The 18,707-nt window shown below is 38.8% G+C and overlaps 1 protein-coding gene across 2 annotated transcripts; it reads right to left on the reverse strand.

Moving 5' to 3' along the window:
- Positions 1-1,412: 1,412 nt before the first annotated feature.
- On the reverse strand, positions 1,413-16,404 carry MFSD11 (major facilitator superfamily domain containing 11). 2 transcript variants are annotated; one of them, XM_062506065.1, is made up of 13 exons: positions 15,293-16,404; positions 13,779-13,834; positions 12,682-12,789; positions 12,187-12,266; positions 11,992-12,088; positions 10,256-10,314; positions 8,022-8,146; positions 7,150-7,210; positions 6,337-6,402; positions 4,263-4,388; positions 3,220-3,394; positions 2,098-2,233; positions 1,413-1,580 (listed from the first exon to the last, which is right to left on the reverse strand). In XM_062506065.1, the coding sequence occupies exons 1-13, from the start codon at positions 15,386-15,388 to the stop codon at positions 1,413-1,415; spliced, it is 1,353 nt and encodes a 450-aa protein (XP_062362049.1). In that variant the 5' UTR covers positions 15,389-16,404. The 2 variants fall into 2 exon arrangements, with proteins under 2 accessions (XP_062362049.1, XP_062362050.1); XM_062506066.1 differs by lacking the exons at positions 10,256-10,314; positions 11,992-12,088.
- Positions 16,405-18,707: the final 2,303 nt, after the last annotated feature.

Below are 18,707 nucleotides of genomic sequence, written 5' to 3' on the forward strand. Positions count from 1 at the left end.
ACCTAACCAGTCTTTTTTAACTTGTCTTTAAAGACAAGACATTAACATTCTGACTGAGCATAAAAGAAGGTTGGTGAATGGTACTTTTCTAAAAATAGCTCCATGAAGTGTCTAAAATTACCTTCTCAGAGTTCCATGCCTGCTCTCTGCCCACCAAACACAACTGCAAGTACTTCAAAGTTTTATGTAGGCAGATAAAGTCACTGCCTGTTACACCATCTATAACAGTTCTGGATTAAAATTTAATTACTATACCAGTAACCTTGCTTTTCTATTTGTAAAGAGTAAGATTACAGTTCAATTTTCCCAAGACAGACTGAATAAAACAACTTAGGACAAGTGTTTCTGGTTATGCAGTAGAATAAACACTGCAATATTATTCTGACCCTTCACATTCTGAGACTATTTATATTTTTAAAAGTTGTCTTAGTGCTCCCATCAGAGATTTTCATCATTTTATGATGAAAATGCCATTGAACTCAAAAGAACTATTTGGGATTCTGGGAGGGAAGCCATGGGTTATGGTCCTCCATGGATCATGGTCCTTCATAAAGCACTACCCTGAGGAAGGTTCAGCACCTTTCCCACAGTTTAATTCTGAGATGCTGAGCCAGAAGCTATTTTCCAACATCAATATTTCACAGGCCTTGGGATCCCATCCTTTAGATGGCCAAGGGTGATTTCTTCAAATTCTTGTAAAATCTATCATGTCACACTATAGCCTAATCGACTTCCTTACAAAAAAAAAAAATTAAAACCACCAAACCCAAAAAAGCCCAAAACAGAAAAAAAACCCAACCAAACAAAAAAACCCTCAAGGATCTGACAACTTAAGCACACGAAGTAGATTAATAAACAAATGGTTGGGAAACAAGGAGCTGAGGTTTACAGAATAAGGCAACATTTCCCACAGAAATACTTCCTCATATCTAATTGTTGAAAAATTCAATGCCAAATTGATTTCTCAGCTGTGCAGACACAATCTGCAATACAATCTACCTTATAAAAATATCCCTCATTCAATACAGGAATTCAAATGTCTGCAGAACTAGAATATAGGAAAAATAATTTAAGGGACAAAACCCCAAACTAATTTTGTAGTGCATGGTAGAGTGAAATTAGGCAATTAGATTCTGAAAGGGACATCTCAGAAGAAGTTCAATACATGGGTCCCTACATTTCCTTCCATTTCCAATACCAGATTTTTAACAACGCAATACCACGCTCAGATGATCAAAGCAAGGACAAAAAGCCTTTCAAATGTGACTTTTTCTCCCCTCCTGTTTCACATTCAGTTGGACTGAAGTAGCAGCTTCCTCCATCTCAACCTCTGCAGCAACTTGACCTCTTTCACACTTCCCAAAAAGCGTGCCTGTGCTGTTCCTCCTGGCAGAGCAGGCCTGGCACAGGGATCAGATGCTGCTGTAGTCTGTGCCACGGGCAGCAAGGGCTGCTGCTGCTCCCCACTCCACGGTGAAGAAGGTGATTGTTCCAAAAAAGCCCACGAGCACCATGATCAGGAGCTGCCACTGCAGCAGGAAGTAGTTGCTGTAGAAATAGGCAACTGCAGCACAGATGGACTGAGAGGAAAAATCAAAGTGGAAAGATTATCAGTGGAGATTTCCAGGCTGGTGCTGCTACAGAAGGATTATCAAACTGACATAGACACAGTTTAATATGAAGCTCTCAGAATGGTTTTGTAGCAGAGAGAATCTTAAGGCTTCATTATACCTCAACATATGTCCTGGCATGTCCCACAACAGATTTAGTTTTTGCTTGTTATTTAAACAGCGTTCAACTGTAGAAAATGAAAACACCAAACTCCAAAGTGTTTGTAGCATTGCAAGCTGGTATTTCAAACTGGTAAAAACACTACCAAAATCCTGGTATTTCAAACCATTTTGTCTAGAAACAACACAGACAAAGCTTTAAGATCATAGCCCAGGAAACTGTTTCCAGCTTCACAAAAGTATTTTACACCAAAATCAGGATGAAATAATTTGCAGAAACGTTCTTCTCAGCTCATTAAAAAGCCCAACCCAGTATTTCAGTAATATCCCAACAATCCTACTTCCAAAAGGCTGTGTTAGGCAATACCTGCACAAACTTAAAGATGGCAAAGGCAGGAGCACTGTCCTCTGAATACAGGAATCCCAAAATACTGAGGAGCTGGGTGTTGAAGCAGCTGTCCCCTAGCCCCAGCAGGAAGCTGCAGAGCATGGCCACCTCTTTGCTGAAGGAGAAAGCAATTCCAATTTAAAAGCCATTCATTCAGACAGCTCACAGATCTACAAACTCTTTCTGGCAGACTTATTTGGAAACTGCGAATGGAAGAAAGTTATCACACTTTTAATTTCCCTAGAAAAGAACTGGGAATGCCTGACTTGGCAAAAGGAGTCATTTCATCAGCTTTAATTTCTTGAATGCCAAGACATCTGCTACTGTTACCTGCAGTCAATTCTACACTGAATTGGAATCACTAAAATAACTCATTTTAGTGCTTGGAGCCACAAACCCCACACAGCAGTGATTAAAAGCTGAGGCACATGGTGAGTTCAAAAATCTGCAGGAATGTTAGAGAAATACCAATTCATTTGGCAGAAAAATACTCCAGCTACCTGCACAGGCACAAGTGCTTAGAATTGCAAGTTAGCAGCTGGGTCTGCAAAACTGACAGTACAGAATTTTCACACAAATTGGTAAAAATACAGCCCAAAAGAAAGTTGTAATGATGAGATTAAAAAAACTTCCCATATTCTTCAAGCAAATACTGAGAGCTGTAAGGGACAGGCTGCAGTCAGACCAAGTGGAATTTTACAGTAAGCACTGGAAGACACTGGAAACCAGTGCAACAGGGCAAGGCTGGTGCTCCCTGATGTAAAACTGAGTCCAAGACTGTTTTAAAATAAACTTAATTCTTAATACCTACTACAATAGATGCTGCTCTTGCTATTGTGCTACATGTCATAAACATCAGTTGTCAAGTGACACAATTGCTATTATTCATCCCCAGGCTTTTTATTTTTATGCCATTCAAATTCCTAAATTTGGTGCACACTGGTGGAATATCTACCTTTAATAAAAACAGAATTCCTGAAAGCTTTTCCTAGGGAGTTAGTCACTACACAGAAAAAAACTTCAAGATATTTTCTGTAAAGAAACAAGCTGTTTATGCACATCCTGAGCTACAGGAGCTAAAGGCAAAAAAATCCCACATACCTTGGAATCATATAAGCAACTTGATCTGTTCCTTCCATGGGAGCAATGGGGGCATCATTTGGCATGTTGAAAAAAATTAAATAAAAGGCTATGAAGTGTACAAGGATGCCCAACATCACCACTGGGTTCCTGCCAGAGCGATTCTTCTTGCTCAGCAAGCCAAAGATTCCTCCCCCTGCAGGAACAGAAAAGAGGAGAGAATTGAGTCAGAAGTGAAGATTTAAATACTGACAATTTAAATTATAAACATTCCCACACTGGATAACAAAGAATGACTGACATGCAAACAGCCCCAAGGAGTTTGTCAGGAAAATGGGGCAGGAGATTGATCAGATGGCTGCTGATGAACATATTTCACCTATTGGCAAGTATTTAAACAGCCAGTTTCCTTCAGTATTGCAACAGCACTAAGTGAAAATGGACAGCCTTGTGCTCAGCTCTTAATTGCAAAAACATGCAACTCAATGGATCTGAGCTGCTAATGAACACTGTTTTTTTTGTTAAACACCTCAGTACTTGAGTCTACAGAAAAAAGATAAATATTTACTTAATGAATATTACCTGTACCCAAATTTATTCAAATATCACATCTCATTTAACACAAGCAAAGTTTTTAAGGAAAGAAATCCTGAGTGCAAGCATTTATTCAATAATTTAAAAATTACATCACTCAAGTAATAAAAATGCAAACATAATACTATTTGAAAGTAGAATTTAAAATAGTAAAATGGTGTCAATTTTCTAATAACACTGCAGCCCACTGCTTCTCACATTTGAAGTCTGTGTATTCCTCCACATTCATCCAAAGAGAATGCAGAATATTAGAATTGGTCTGCATCCACTTTACACAGTGTAAGGTATAATTCACAGTGCAGTAAGGAACCACAGTGCCAATTATATTGCTACTATTTCATTTTGTGTTCACATAATTATTTCTGGAAGCTCAAAACACATTACTGAGTTAAATACAAAAAAATATATTTTTTAATAACTGCATTATCCTAATCCTTTTTGTTGTCAAAAGGCAGCAAATTTAGACTCACCCAAGATTTCTCCAACACCAATAAAAATACCAGAGAGACCAATCAGGCTTTTCTCTTCACTGCCAAACCTATTCACAGCACCAATGCATGTTCCATACACTCCAGAAAAGAATGTTAACACCAAACCTTGGAAGGAAACCAAACAGAGCTGATAGATGCACTCTCATAAAAGTAATGACAAAATCTTTATGTTAAAGGCTATTTTCCCCTCAGGTATCTTTCTAATCATATATTTAAATGAGATGTGGGTAATAAAAGCAAAGAGGGAATTTTAAACTATGTAATTATTATATTCTTCTATACCAGTTCCCAAAAGCCACATTAGAAAAGTGTCACTAACTGGGGTCACAGGCACTCAGGTTCAGTGCTGCTACTCTTAACCCAACACCTATATATACAGTTTATATTTCTACTTCTCAAGAACTTTGGAATTCTATCAAATGAAAAATGCCACGTGAAATAACTCAAAGTAACTGAAGAAATAAAGCACAGTTTCATTTAAGGATTCTCCCCCTTGAAGTTATGGCATTCCTAATAGTCCCTGCAGCCCCAAAAACCAATAAGGAGCTAAGAATCCTAAAATGAACTTTTTTTATACATAAATAATGAATTTAAGCTGAGAAAGAACAACTGCTAACTGTTTAAAATCCTCTTTCTTTCTTTCTTTCTTTCTATTGCCATAAGTGTGAGGAAAGGTGACACCACTGACCCAGCTAACGTGAACTATGAGCAAACATTAGTATAAAAATACCAACTCCATAAAAAAGTGTATTGAAAACAACACACAATGTCAATCCTAAACAGAGAAAAACAGCTTAAAATAAAACTTTCTGATTTATATCCTTTGCCTTTTGGCTACAGCCAAACCCTGGTACAGCACACCCTGCCCTGCCTGGATGAACTGCACAGCTTCAAAAACAGGGGTGCACTTGGAGCATCTTAACCTGACCAGGAATTTTGGAATAAAAGCCTTTGCTGGCCTTAGGGAATTTTCTGTTTTCATACAGAAAGTTGCAACACCAGCCCAGACCCAGAAGATGGCAGCAGATATTTTTTACCCAGTCCGGAATGATTTATTTTTATTCCACCTGTAAATCCAAGTTTCAGGATATTCAGGTAAAACCTGACTGACTCCCCTCCCTTGTTACCTTGCTCTCCACATTCCCATCCCCAGAGGAATTCATGTGAGTTAATCTGGGTTAACACAACACTGGAGATGCTGTGAAGTAATTTGTAACTCAGATTAGAGGTTGGAGCAACACAACTCCAGAGCTACTTGGGTTATTTCTCTACCAGGAGCTGCTGTAAACTGCAATGTTTATATTTTGTTCACATCTTAGTTTTTCTTCTTGCATAACAATAATTTTTCATAACAGTGACTCAGATCTTAGGTTCTGAAAGTACATCTATTTTATTAAAAAACCTAATTTGATCATGAACAAAACTACATCTGAAGGCAAATAAGGAGCAAGAAACCCCCTAAAAAACAACTGAAAGATTTTATAGGGGCTTTTTTTGGTAGAAGAATCACTCACATATGGCAAAAATACATTTTTATTTTACAACTCATACATTGGTCCAAGGATGGCAGACCAAGTATACCTAAAAGTTGCTAAAAAGAGTAAGAACTCTTGCCACAGCAAATCCTATTGATAAAAAGGGTTGAAAATTACTAAGCTGGTTCTCAATAGAACCAAGACTAAAATGAAGAGCATTAGGAATCTCCCATGCCTTAATGAAGGTGTGAGGTACAAACATTCCTTTAATTCAAATGCAATACAACTTCACTAAACAAATTCCAAACTACTGACAGTGCAAAATCAAAAACCATAAAAGCCAGCTCTGTAAATTTTGCCTCTCAGAACTTTACTGAACCAGCACCTGTAGATTTGGATGCAGCCCTCCTTCTGTACAGAAACACTCCCCAGGACACAGAAACATCATGATTAACCCAAAATTAATTAAAATACCCAAATAATGTTTGCAGAGATATGGGTTAGAATTCCAGTCTGAGGTTAAAATTCCAAACAATGCCCTGCCACTACTCCATGGTGAAACTCTGCTGGCTTCATACCTGTGTAGGCTGTGGTAACACTGAGAAGCAGCATCTCTTTGGTGAAGCTCAGTGTAATAGATTTCTCTGTAAAGAAATAATAAAGAAAATCAATAAAACTTCTGAGAATACTACTAAGATAATCTACACTTATTTTTGCTCTTTGCTTAAAGCAAAAATTGGTTATTATGCAAACTGTGTATTAAAGTTTTATTTACTTTTTATTACAGCAGAGTGCTAAATAAACCAACCCTGACCTGCCACCTAGAAGAAACTTGCCATCCAAAAATTGTATTTTGTAAGAAGTGCAGTGGGGGAAACATTAAACAGGAGACACAGCTTTCAACTATGAGACAATTTTCTGCACTCTATGTTTTTGTACTCTCAGCTCATGGCAACTGTCTCTTGGAAGGATAAACATATTTTCAGTGAAGATCCCCAAATCCTTACAACAAACTTAACAGTCTCAGGCAGAACACATCAAGCTTCAAAGGGGACTGCAGATGCTTCAGTTCTAAATTGTTAACTGGCATCAAGTGGTGACAAAATCAAACAACCAATGACTTCTTTTCATTCAGATGTTTGTTGATTTTTATTTTTCAATCCCACTGCCTTTCCCAGGTAGTAACCTGCTTCTCTCGTGCTCATCTGGACAAGGACGCTGCTGTAAAGCAGTTTAGATCTGAAATCACATCAAAGGAGGAACACTCCAAATCTCTCCTGAACTACTCAGGTATGTGATTGAAGTGGTTTGTACATGATCATATCATCAGAACAAACACAGGGAGCTGGCAAGGCTTTGCTGAAGCAACTCTGATGTGAAATTGTACTTACTGAAGGCAGCCACTGCTCTCATCATTTTGTTTCGTGCAGACCTAGGTAAACAAATTACTTGGTCAAACTGGAAGAGAACAACTACATTTTATTGCTGTGCTGGAAGGCACCTTCATTTTTCAAACCTTCAGTACATTCCTAGCCCTGCACTATATACTGGAATAGGCCAATGTATTTTTAAGTTTCTGAGATCTAACATAACCACAAAATCTATTTGCTGCCTGCACTAGTGAATGCTTGCATAACAGAATCTTCCTTTTGAACATTTTTAGCTTTCAACATTTTTTCCACAGGCATGCTCACTGATGTTTTTCTAACATTTTCATTTTTCTCTAAATAAAGCAAAAATATGTAAGCTGATGCCTCAGGCAAAACTGCACTGAATCTGTGTAACTGTGCATTTCTAATGTATTTATCAGGGTGGCATATATTATTTAGAGAAGACAGGAAAAACATGTTCCAGTTTGTAAAACAATCTATAAAATACAAGGATTTTCTGTTTATTCCAGCCTTTCAAATGAGCTGATGAGGGCAAGATAAAACATAGAGGTATTTAATAATGATCACTGGAGAAGAGGTGAAGGGTATATTTTGCAAGGCACTTGCTTATCAAAGGAAAAACTCCATGTGCAGTACTGAACTTCACCCTTGAGAATATGTCATATCAAGAACATTATTTCTCATATATTTTCATTGTTAAAATACAGACTCTTTTCTGTTAAATCTGTGAATCCTCCAGGTTGTTGATAACATTCATGTTTCCAGCACGGAGGGAAATGAATGAACAATGTTCCTCTGCGGAGCAGGAGCACAAACGAGGAGATGTGACAATATGTTATTGCCACCAACACTTACGAGCTCTCCCCCAGGATTTCATTAGTGGAATCATCATCCCCTGGAGCTTTTGTGTCCTCTTGTTTCCTAATCAGAAAGAACAGAACTGTGCCCACAAGACTGATAACAGTCAGAGCAATGAAGACAGTTCTGCGATCGCTCTCTGTGGAAAAACAAACAAGAGCCATGACCAGATGTGCGGAAGAGATTCAAACCAATCCAGCTACCTTCAAACAACTAACACAGACATGCTACAGTGTTTAACACAAACTAATTTTCTAGCTTACCTTCCACATGGAGCTGCTGGCAAACTCCTGTCTCACTTTTATGGTGCTAATAAAATATCGGCAAATTAAAGAGGTCCCTCGCATTCTCTGCCATGCAAAGGCTATGACCAAGGAGCAGCCAATTAAAGGAAGTGCATAAATCATTAGCAGAAGAAAGTACATCTTTGAAGACTTACATAATTCAGAGTGGACATAAACTGCCCCCCCAAAAAAACCCTTCAGATTTCTAAGAGAATCCCTTGACCAGCATCAGAACCATAAGCACCATGACATCATAAACTGTAGGCTGGGAAACTACAAATGCATTAAAACCACCAAAACCTCAGTAACTGTCAGAGCAGCTGAAGGGGGCAACTCTGCTAAAAAAGTTGGTTACTGCAGCAGAGCACAAAAAGCCACTCCCATTTACCAGTACTAAGCAAGGAAAAAAGTGATTAACAGGAAACAGTTGTGACTGAACTAATGCCTGACCCTGAAGATTTTATTTATTTTATTAAGATATTTGTATTGTATTGATATGCTTGCATTTACTTCCCCCTAAGCTCAACAGCAAATGCAACCTTGTCTTAAAAATAACTTGTGTACGATCACAAGATCATACTCAAGATCCAAAAAGAGAAGGTGTGCTTTGCAGCTTGAAATGCCTGTGCTATTTCTATGTAGGGAGTAAAATAAGATTTGATTTTTAAATGCTGTTATGGTTTGATATAAATTTTTCTAATAAAGAGGAATCTCAAGACATTTGGGATGGAAGGAAATGTAACAGCAGAACCGCCCCATAGTTAATTGCTCTATTTGTGGTTAGCAGAGCAGTGACATTTGGAACACACAGAATTTGAGACTCCCCCTAGGTTCAAAGTGTCTCAAATATTTCCAATAACACCTAAACCTTTGTGTTACAGGTGAGGGAATGCAGATAATGACCTTTAAATTTAGCCAGTGTTTCATTACCAAACCCAATCTGTGGAGAACCTGAAAAGATGGAGCTAACAGAAACAAGTGAACTGTTCCTTCTGTTCTGTTACTTCTGAAGCCTGATAATTATCATTTAAAAGTCACCATCTTATTCCTGACTGACCAGAGCAGAATTAAATCATCTGTTAAAGGTTAAAAGAATTGACCATTCTAGTAGATATTCCATATTAGGACTAAATAAGGAAAATCATCAGTGACTATAGAACAGGAAAATCAAACTTATCTGTTTACAGATCACTGACTTCCCAGCAGCACTCATTTTTGGTTATTAAAATCTGTTTTCACCATTTAGTGAATCTCCCCACACACTTTGCCTAGCTTAAACAGATGACAGAAATCTTTGCTTTAAAAACAGAATCTCAACACTGTCTAGCTCAAGAACATGAATAAAGTCCACAGTTCTCCAATTGCTGCTTTTTGCCAGTCTAGCACAACATCAAACGGAAAAAAAATACAGCATTAATTACAATCCCATCAGGAAGTTCATCTCACAAACTATGCCAAGAAAGGAAGAGAGTTCTTTCTCCACTCTCCCAGCAGTGCTGCCCCATCTCAGCCTCTGCCTCTTCCACTGCTTTGTGCCAGCACAGTGAATGCACACATGAAGTAAACTGGGATGGTTTTCCTTTATTTTCCTTTATTTCATAGCTTTATCAGTCTCCAGTATGATTTAGAAAAACACTCCACACCAGGAGCTCAATTTGGAATAGGATAGTGTGTATAATATTACACATACAGCCAGAACACCTTCTCCTCAAATAGGTGTATTTTGGCACAAATGTGTCTGCACAGGGAAAATCCCAGAGGAGCTATTGTGGAAAATCTCCAATAATCTACAATAAACTGGAAGAGGGAAAAAAAAAAAAAGTCTGCTTTTATATATAAAGTATAAGTATATATATATTTATATATAAAGTATAAGCTTTCTGCCACTTTGGAGTTCATTATTTCATCTGTTAATTCATGCTACTATATTTAAAAGGTTGGCCATATAAACAAGCAGTACCCACCTGATATGTGAGTTTTTCCTTGCCAAGCAAGGTATATATACAAATTTCCAAAAATCAAGCTGTAAACAAAAAGAACAAATGTCAACAATGCATTCTATGAAAAATTTAGGGTTGCAGCACCAGAGTAGTACTATTCTTTAAAAAAAAAAATCCCAAGGCTGTGTAGTCATGAAAGAAATAAAGATATGAGTCACTTTCCATGTCAGCTGCTCCTATATAAAACTCAAACAAATTTGAGGATTCTTCCCCGAAACACTGGCTATTCATTGTCATAAATCAAGACACAAGGTGGTGGCAAAAATTAGGAAATCTGCATCTAAGTTGCTTCTAATTTTAGAAGGGTGTAGGTTATAAAGCTGACATATTTCTGAAGGTGATTTTGTAATACTTCCTTTGCAGGGTCACGTGTCTTGTCTGAAGTATTGCTTCAGCTCAAGGAAATTCTGTGTCCCTAACCACCATTTCCCAAAATACAGTCATTCTGAATGAATGATTTAAAGCAGTTTTAGAGCAAATGTTCCTCTTATTAACCCATGTATTTTACTCACTGTAAGACACACAATCAGCTGGCTTTGTGGCAATTGCTACTCTGATACCATACTGAGGGGTTAATTCTGGAACTGAAAACTTTAGAAACACAAGCATGCCCCTGGTCCAGGTTGACTTTCTCCCAGCCCAGGATCCCATCCCCAAAGCAGCATTAGCAATGCAGACTCAGCACCCTAATTGCATTTCTGCAATTCATTCACCTGGTTATCTCCCAGATATATATTCTGGCAGAATATTCAGAACTGCTGCATTAGAGGTGGTAACAGAATATTTCTCCAGAAACCATTTGTGCACCTGTCTCCCATGAATTTGTTTGATTCCTTTTCAGTCCTGCTCACACCATCCAACTCTACACACTCCCATGGCTGCAAGCTCCAAAAGCTTAATCACCCACTGTACAAAGCACTTTATCTGTTTCAAACCAGTCCTCTTTACTCTCACCCAGTGACCCCAGCTCCAGCAAAGCAGCATTTGGTGAGCAACAGTTCTACAATCAGCTCCCCTGCTACCCTCATTTTGGGTAACACACTGATATAATTCTCCTCAGCTGCTGTTCCTCCACAGGAAAGACTCCCAACCTTTTCAGTCTCTCTTCAAGCCATCACTTTTATTTTCTTGCATCATTTCATTCTTTTTCCTCTATATCCTAATTGCATTACACTCTCATGAGAGGCATTAACTATCCCTGCACAAAACACTTAATGGCCACAGCATTGAGTGCCTTGTTCTCACTGATGCTGAGCCTTTTGTTGATTTTTTTTCAGTTGAGCAGCACTCGAAGTTTAATATCAGAGAGCCATCAAAAATAAGATTTCTTTTCTGGCTTCTGACTGCCAGGTCCCACTTCAGTATCTTCAACTTGGCAGTGAGAATCAGCTTCTCCCTCAGTAAAGGGCACAAAGTGGCACAGCCCTCCACAAGCAACAAGACTGCTGTTACATCCTTCAAATGTCCCTAACAGAATTGTATAATTTTAGCAGCTCAAGAGCTGAGATAGCAATATTCAACTTTCTTTCATTCCCTGTTCTGTAATGCACAACACTAATAAACGTTGGTTCCATCTCTCCTTCCCATTGACTGCAAGGTCCCAGGGGAGAATTTCTTGATGGAGTCTCCCACTTATAAAAAGATGTAAAAAGCAGAATGTGTATGCAACCAAGAAAAAAAAAATAACAAATAAAGCTTACCTGAACTGTAGGAGTGCCCAAAATATTCCACTGTTCCTTCCAATGGTGTTTTCATCAGAATTTTCAGTCAAGCAATTTCCCTGGGCTGTCCAGAGGACTGAATCAGACAGAACATATTGCTCAAGAAATAAAAATATTTTAAAGGTATATTCAAATCTCATAAAAAACAGTCAGCAGAATAAGAACAATGCTTACCAGCAGCTGCAATGCCAATAAGCACAGAGGCAGTGTAGAAAGCCCATGTAGCTGGTTGGATAAAGACTGCAATGTATAGGCTAGAACAGAACAAATCAGTTCATTGCATACTGACCTAAAGTGGACAGTGCTCTTTAACAATCAGATAAACTCACTTAGATGCATCTAAATCAGCCATTCTTTCCTAAGGCATGTTGAAGAACAGGTTGTATGTGAAAAATCTTCTGACCCTTCTAAGCATATAGATTTTCTTAATATAGTTATTAATCAGAGATCATAACCTCAATTCCACAGTCAGCAAAGTCTGGAAATGCTCGGAAAAAAATGTGCTGTTTCCAGTAGGCTGAAGTACTCTGCAGTTATATTCCTGCAGTATCTCTGTGAGAGGCTTTTCTTAGCCAGTACAATTTCATGGATGGCCCAGAAGCCTTAGATGTGAAAAAATTAAAGAAATATTACCAAGGAAGCAGGAAAACCCTCAAAATTAATACTTACCTATAAAACACACCACTAACAACCATGGAGAATTGAGGACCCACTATTGCAACCAGTGAAGGTGATATAAGATTTGATGCAGACAATACTCCATAAATAATGGACATGCTACAAAAATAAAAAAACAAAGACAAATACTTAAAATGAAATATAGGCTATCACTGCAACTGATATAAAAGTGATCACTGGATTTCAAAATATCCAGTTAAGTACACACATAATTTAACAGCAAAACTTTGATGGTCAAACATTTCCCTACCTTCTTGTGCTCCTTTCATTCATGGCACTCCACATGGGAATACAGGAGTGTACAGTATTCCCTGGATTGCTGAGTAGAGTCCCAAACTACTGCAGGCAATGACATCTTGTAATTTACAGCATGCATTTGTCAAACTGCCTGAACAGCAGTTATTGTATTTGGTACCCTGTACATCTAGAGGAGAATGTTCTTGAATCTCATTTATCTGTCAGTGAGGTTTTCACCTTCTGCCAAATACACCACAGAAATTTTACAGACACATTTTGTGCCAGTGGCATTTTTAGTTTAAATTAAGACAGTAAACCCTTCAAAGGAGCAATCAGGTTTTCCTACATGACAGATTAATTTGGCATGCAGAAGGTCCCTGATCATGCGTGACGAGTTTGACTCTGCCAGTGCAACCAAGAGAATGGCTTTTTGTGGCTTTGCTTGTCTTTCTGACTGCTCCTTCCACATTTATGTTTTATTTCCTGAGAGCTGATCCACACCACGTGTCCTACACAAACACAGCGTACAAAGGCAAACAACCAAGGTCTGAGTCAGCAGTTTTATTTATTTTTAAACTTCCACCTTCTTCATCTCCTAAGGTAAAATGCTGAGAATGTGATGATAGTGTTTTTTCCCCTACAAAGAAAACATGCAAACCAGTTATGTAGTTCAACTGGAAATAATTCAGAGCAGAACTGTGAGAAGCCAGTTTTAAACTGCTTTAAGTGTGTCAATAAATTGTGAAGTCAGCAGAACACTGCAATCTCCTGAGAGTGTCTCTCTACTGGATGAAACTGTAACTAAGTTCACCCTACAAGGAGCAAAGAAAGAAGAAAGTCTGTGTAATTACCTCGTGTAGCCACTGCCATGAAAGTCTGTGTTGTTTAAATTCGTGATAACAGTTTGCTGTAAGAAGATCATGCATTATAATATGTTAGAATCTATCTTGTATTTTGAGAACACCTGCATTGGTTTGAAAGTCAGTATTAAACATTAGAATTATTCATCAATGGACCCTACAAAGTACTTTAAATAATTTAAAATGTTAATTACAACTCATACCATCTCCACAATGGATTCAGGAAATACTTGGCAGGGAAACATCTATGTTTGAAGAAGAAATTAGTACTTTATTACTAAATCATTATTTAATAAGAGACCTAAAATACTACTCAACATTTTTATTTCACTTAAGACCTCTCTTACATAGATAGGTATGACTATCTTAATTTTAAAAGTGGAGAAAAAAAGGAGAAGTTTCAGAATAATTTTAACTTGACCTAACTATGAATCTCTGAGAAGAGTTTCCATTCTTTTCAGTGTCCTGTTATTTCCCTGTCTCTTTTTTTCCCCATTTCTTTTTTTTTCCCTTGAATCAGCTTTAGTGGTCATGAGACCATGTAGTTGGACTGACAGGTAGATGTGACTGAAAGTCATTTGTAAAGACTTTTATGACAATGAATTACTGATTCATGATTGCATGATCACAAAGTCCAATTTGGTGAGGCGCTGAATTCATTGCAGAATTTCTGAGATCGTTGGGCTGCACTTAGGACTGCACTAGGACTTAGAAAAATTACCCCAAGTAGTTATTTCTATAATGCAGTGAAGGGCATTTATCTGTCTGAACCCAGCAAGGATCCTTCTTGCATGCAAGAAAAGAGCTGTAAGACCTGTGGGCTCAAGAGGGATGTTGAAATCTAACTGCCCTGCAGGAACAGAACTCGTAATACTGAAAGCAGCTCAGGAAGTTAAAGGGCTAAACCTGGCAGTAGCAGGAGTCTAAAAATTTAAATACTAACAGTGAATTTGGATTATCTGTGCTCAATTTTTTCTCTGCAAAGAGATACCAAATAGCAGCAAATAACTTCAGCAGGAAGGTGACTTGGCAGTTTAGCAATTGTAGAAATGTGTTTGTCAGCTGTAATCCTCATACTCCCCCTCAATGTCTAGTTTGTGCGATTATGAAAATCTAGTTAATAATAGCATGGTTAATAATAACTTAGACAAATATTTTGGAAGGGACTATACAGAATACAGAATTTGCAAGGTTCAGTGTAATTCAATTGTCCAACATGGCAAGTGTCAAATAGACATTGTTTTAAAGTTCAAACATTTTAAGCTTAATTTTCTACTTTCTAAGCAATCAGGATCAGTTTTATATGTAGTTATCTTAAAGAAATAACCTGCTGAGTTATTTGGCTAAACACATTAATCTATTTAAAACTAAACCAAAAGAAGATAAATGTCAAAGTATCTTGGACATTAGAAAATCCCAAATAAAGCAACATTAGAGCACACAAAAGACAAGCCAGGATAAATAACTGAGACAGAAACGTGACACGTTTTAAAAGTCACACCTACCGCGATATTTCCACAGGATTGGAAAGCAGTGAATATAAACATAAATGAGACTCCCAAAATAATGATGTTGAAAAGCTTTTTTCCTTCCGAAGACATTTTGTGTATTGTTCCCAAGTCCTCAGCTTCAGTTTGGAAAAACTCTTTTTTCTTTTAAAAGTTTCCTCTTAACTTCTGCTAAAATAAATAAAGAAATAAAAGAATAAAAGCAAGTAAGCTTCAAAAATAATGATTACTTAGGATTATTTATTAGCTGCTAGAAAATATCAATTAATCCAGAGCCTTGGTAACCCTTTTAAATAATGTGCAACAAAATCGGTAACTTAAAAAAGAAAAAAAAATCTGGTAAAAAGGCAAAGGCCAAGATTTCCTCTACCTGTTCCCATGAAGCTCCCAGGGCTGAGTGCAGTGTTATTTCACGACATCCCTTTCTCCCAAAGGGAGATAAAGGCTTTCCCGATATCGAGCAGGTTAATCGGCTCGGCTCCTTGTCATTGTAGAAATCACAACTGCGCTCCCCGGCCTCTCAATCACCTGACGAAGGGAAGATGAGCCGCTCGCACATTTCCATGCACTGCACAGGAAATCAAGAACATTTCAGTGTCTCGATCAGCTGACCCAGCCCTGAAAGCCCTTGTGCACTATGGGAAATGCAGTTTTATCAAAGCAACCTTTTCCTATTTAAAACAGTGAAAATCTCCCAGTTCTTAAAAGAAAGTTATTGGTGCCGGGTTTTGAGAATTGTAATTTCTAGCCGTTAAATAACACCTGGAAGGATTAAAAAAAAAAAAAAAAAAAAAAGAAACCTCACAAACCAAAAACCCCACATAACTACAGAATATGAGATCACAGAATGGTTTTGATTGAAAGGGACCTTAAAGCCCATCTTGTCCCACCCCTGCCATGGGCAGGGACACCCTCCACTAAGCCAGGTTACTCCAAGCCCCCTCCATCCTTGAACACCTCCAGGGATCGAAGTGATACCATTATTTTTTTACTTCACAGTATTTCTAAATAATAAATTTAAGACCAACTGATCTTCGAGTCATGAAGATCTCTGTTAAAACATCAGCAAAACTGAGGGAGGATCAGACATTGACCAAATGTCCGTTTTTTTCCTGTTACCATCCTTTCTCTGTTCTGTTGGGCCTCTGGGTTTGGAGAATTCAACTAAATCAGTTCTACTTTAGTGCTGGCCAAAAGGAGAGAGAAGGAAATGCAGAACTAATTGAAGTCAATGACAAATCACCACATTTTACCCCTGCTGTAAAGGGTTTAAAGAAACAGAGGTCTCAAAGGGAGAAAAGGATATTAGCCCAGGAGTTAGAAGGGCTCATTGAGAGAGTTTAAAAAGTGGGATAAGCTTTGTTTGATGAACCTGATCACCTTCTATGATGAAACAACTGCATGGATGGATGAGGGGAGGGCAGTGGATATTGTCCATCTTGACTCCAGCAAGGTTTTTGACACCATGTTTCACAACACCCTCCTGGGGAAACTCGGGATGTGTGGGTGGGAGGAGTGGGCAGTGAGATGATTGAGAACTGGCTCAATGGAAAATCCCAGTCATAATCAGGAGCACTGGGTCTGTTTGGAGGCCTCTCACTGGTGTCCCCCGGGGTTGTTTAATTTCCTCATCAATAGATGCCTCCTCAGCAAGTTCACTGATAGCACAAAGCTGGGAGGGGTGGTCGATAGCCCAGAGTGCTGTGAGCCCTTCAGAGGGATCTGGGCAGGCCGGGGAGAAGAGCAGAGAACATTTTGAAGTTCAACTTCATTTTTGAAGTTCAAGAGGCAAGTGCGGGGTCCTTCATCTGCGGAGGAACAACCCCAGCACCAGCACAGGCCGGGACTGACCGGCTGGAAAAGCAGCTCTGTGGGGAAGGAGCTGGGGGTCCTGGTGGACAATGAGCTGTCCATGCCCAGCACTGTGCCCGAGGGGATGAGGAGGGCACTGGTGTCCCGAGGAGCGTTAGGAAGAGCATTTCCAGCAGGTCGGGGAGTGATGCCGTCCCTCTGCTCAGCCCTGGCGAGGCCTCCCCTGGAGCAGCGTCCAGTTCTGGGCTGCTCGGGTCGAGAGAGACACGGAGCTCCTGGAGAGGTCCTGTGGAGGGCCACAGAGATGATCTGGGGACTGGAGCATCTCTGTCCTGGGAAAGGCTGAGGGTGCTGGGGCTGAGAGGGGCCCTCATCCCTGTCTGTCCCTGTCTGCAGGGAGGGGCAGAGCAAGGCCCAGGCTCTGCTCCAGGGGGCCCAGCAATGGCACCAGAGGCCAGGGACACAAAGTGATGCCCAGGAAATTCCACCTGAACAGATTGTCCAGGGGAGAGTGTGGAGTTTCTCTCGCTGGAGATATTCCAGAGCCATCTGGACAGAATCCCGTTCCATGTGCTCTAGGATGAGCCTGCTGGAGTAGGAGATAGGACCAGACAACCCCACTGTGGTCCCTTCCAACCTGACCCACCCTGTAGTTCTGTGAAATAAAATCCACACCCCAGCTACAGTTACATATATTTATTACATGCATTACATGCTTTTTAAATTCCAACCTGCATTTTTTTTAATATCAGTGTTTTTCAAAATAGCATGTAATTTTTACTTGTGGAAGAAAGTATGATTATTCAGAGGCTGCTTTACAAAGATGCAATTAAAATATCAAGGTGAGGGGACTTAAAACAAGAAAAGCTCTCTTCTTCCTTTTTAATATTATTAACTTATAGTAGCAGAATTTTAGCATCATCTAGGAATAGTGTCCCACTCATGTCTTTTCTCCCTTGTGCCAGTACAAGTACTTCCATCCTGCTGCACAGCAAACTGGGCTGGAACAATTCATTTGGCAACAGCAACACATAGAAGTGACTGAAACTGGGAGGAAGGGGCATAGGAAACTTCCTCTGTCATTTCAGGGAAATCACTGTAAAGATAAATTTCAAATTTCTCCTTTGAAAAAGGATTCCAACAGATGAAACACCGAATTTTTAAATCAAAATTCTCTAGTGAAAAAAAAAACCCATGAAAATGAAGCAATACAAAATATCAAGCTGATACCCGTTTATTTGATTTCTGAAGTCATTTGTAGCAGGAAACAAACTGTTGCTTCTGGATTTGTATCCATGTCACTGCTTATTTTTTATACTTCTTCAGTACAAAAAAAAATTTAAATGCAATTATAGCAAAAATAACAATTTAAATTCTAATACTGAATTTTTTTTTTTCATATTGATACTCTCATTGGATTAAACAGATCTGTAGAAAATAGTCTCGTTCCTATTCTTTATTAAACATAGTGTTATGGAACAGCTGGGTAGAAACTTCTAATATAGTTTTAAGATGAGAACCAGGTATTACAGTTCAGGAGTTTGGGCATTTTATAAGTGCCTGAGGTGACAGAGGAACAACTTCTGGGGTGGGGGAGCAG

This window comes from Cinclus cinclus, chromosome 20, assembly GCF_963662255.1.
Source record: "Cinclus cinclus chromosome 20, bCinCin1.1, whole genome shotgun sequence".
Classification (NCBI taxonomy): Eukaryota; Metazoa; Chordata; class Aves; order Passeriformes; family Cinclidae; genus Cinclus; species Cinclus cinclus.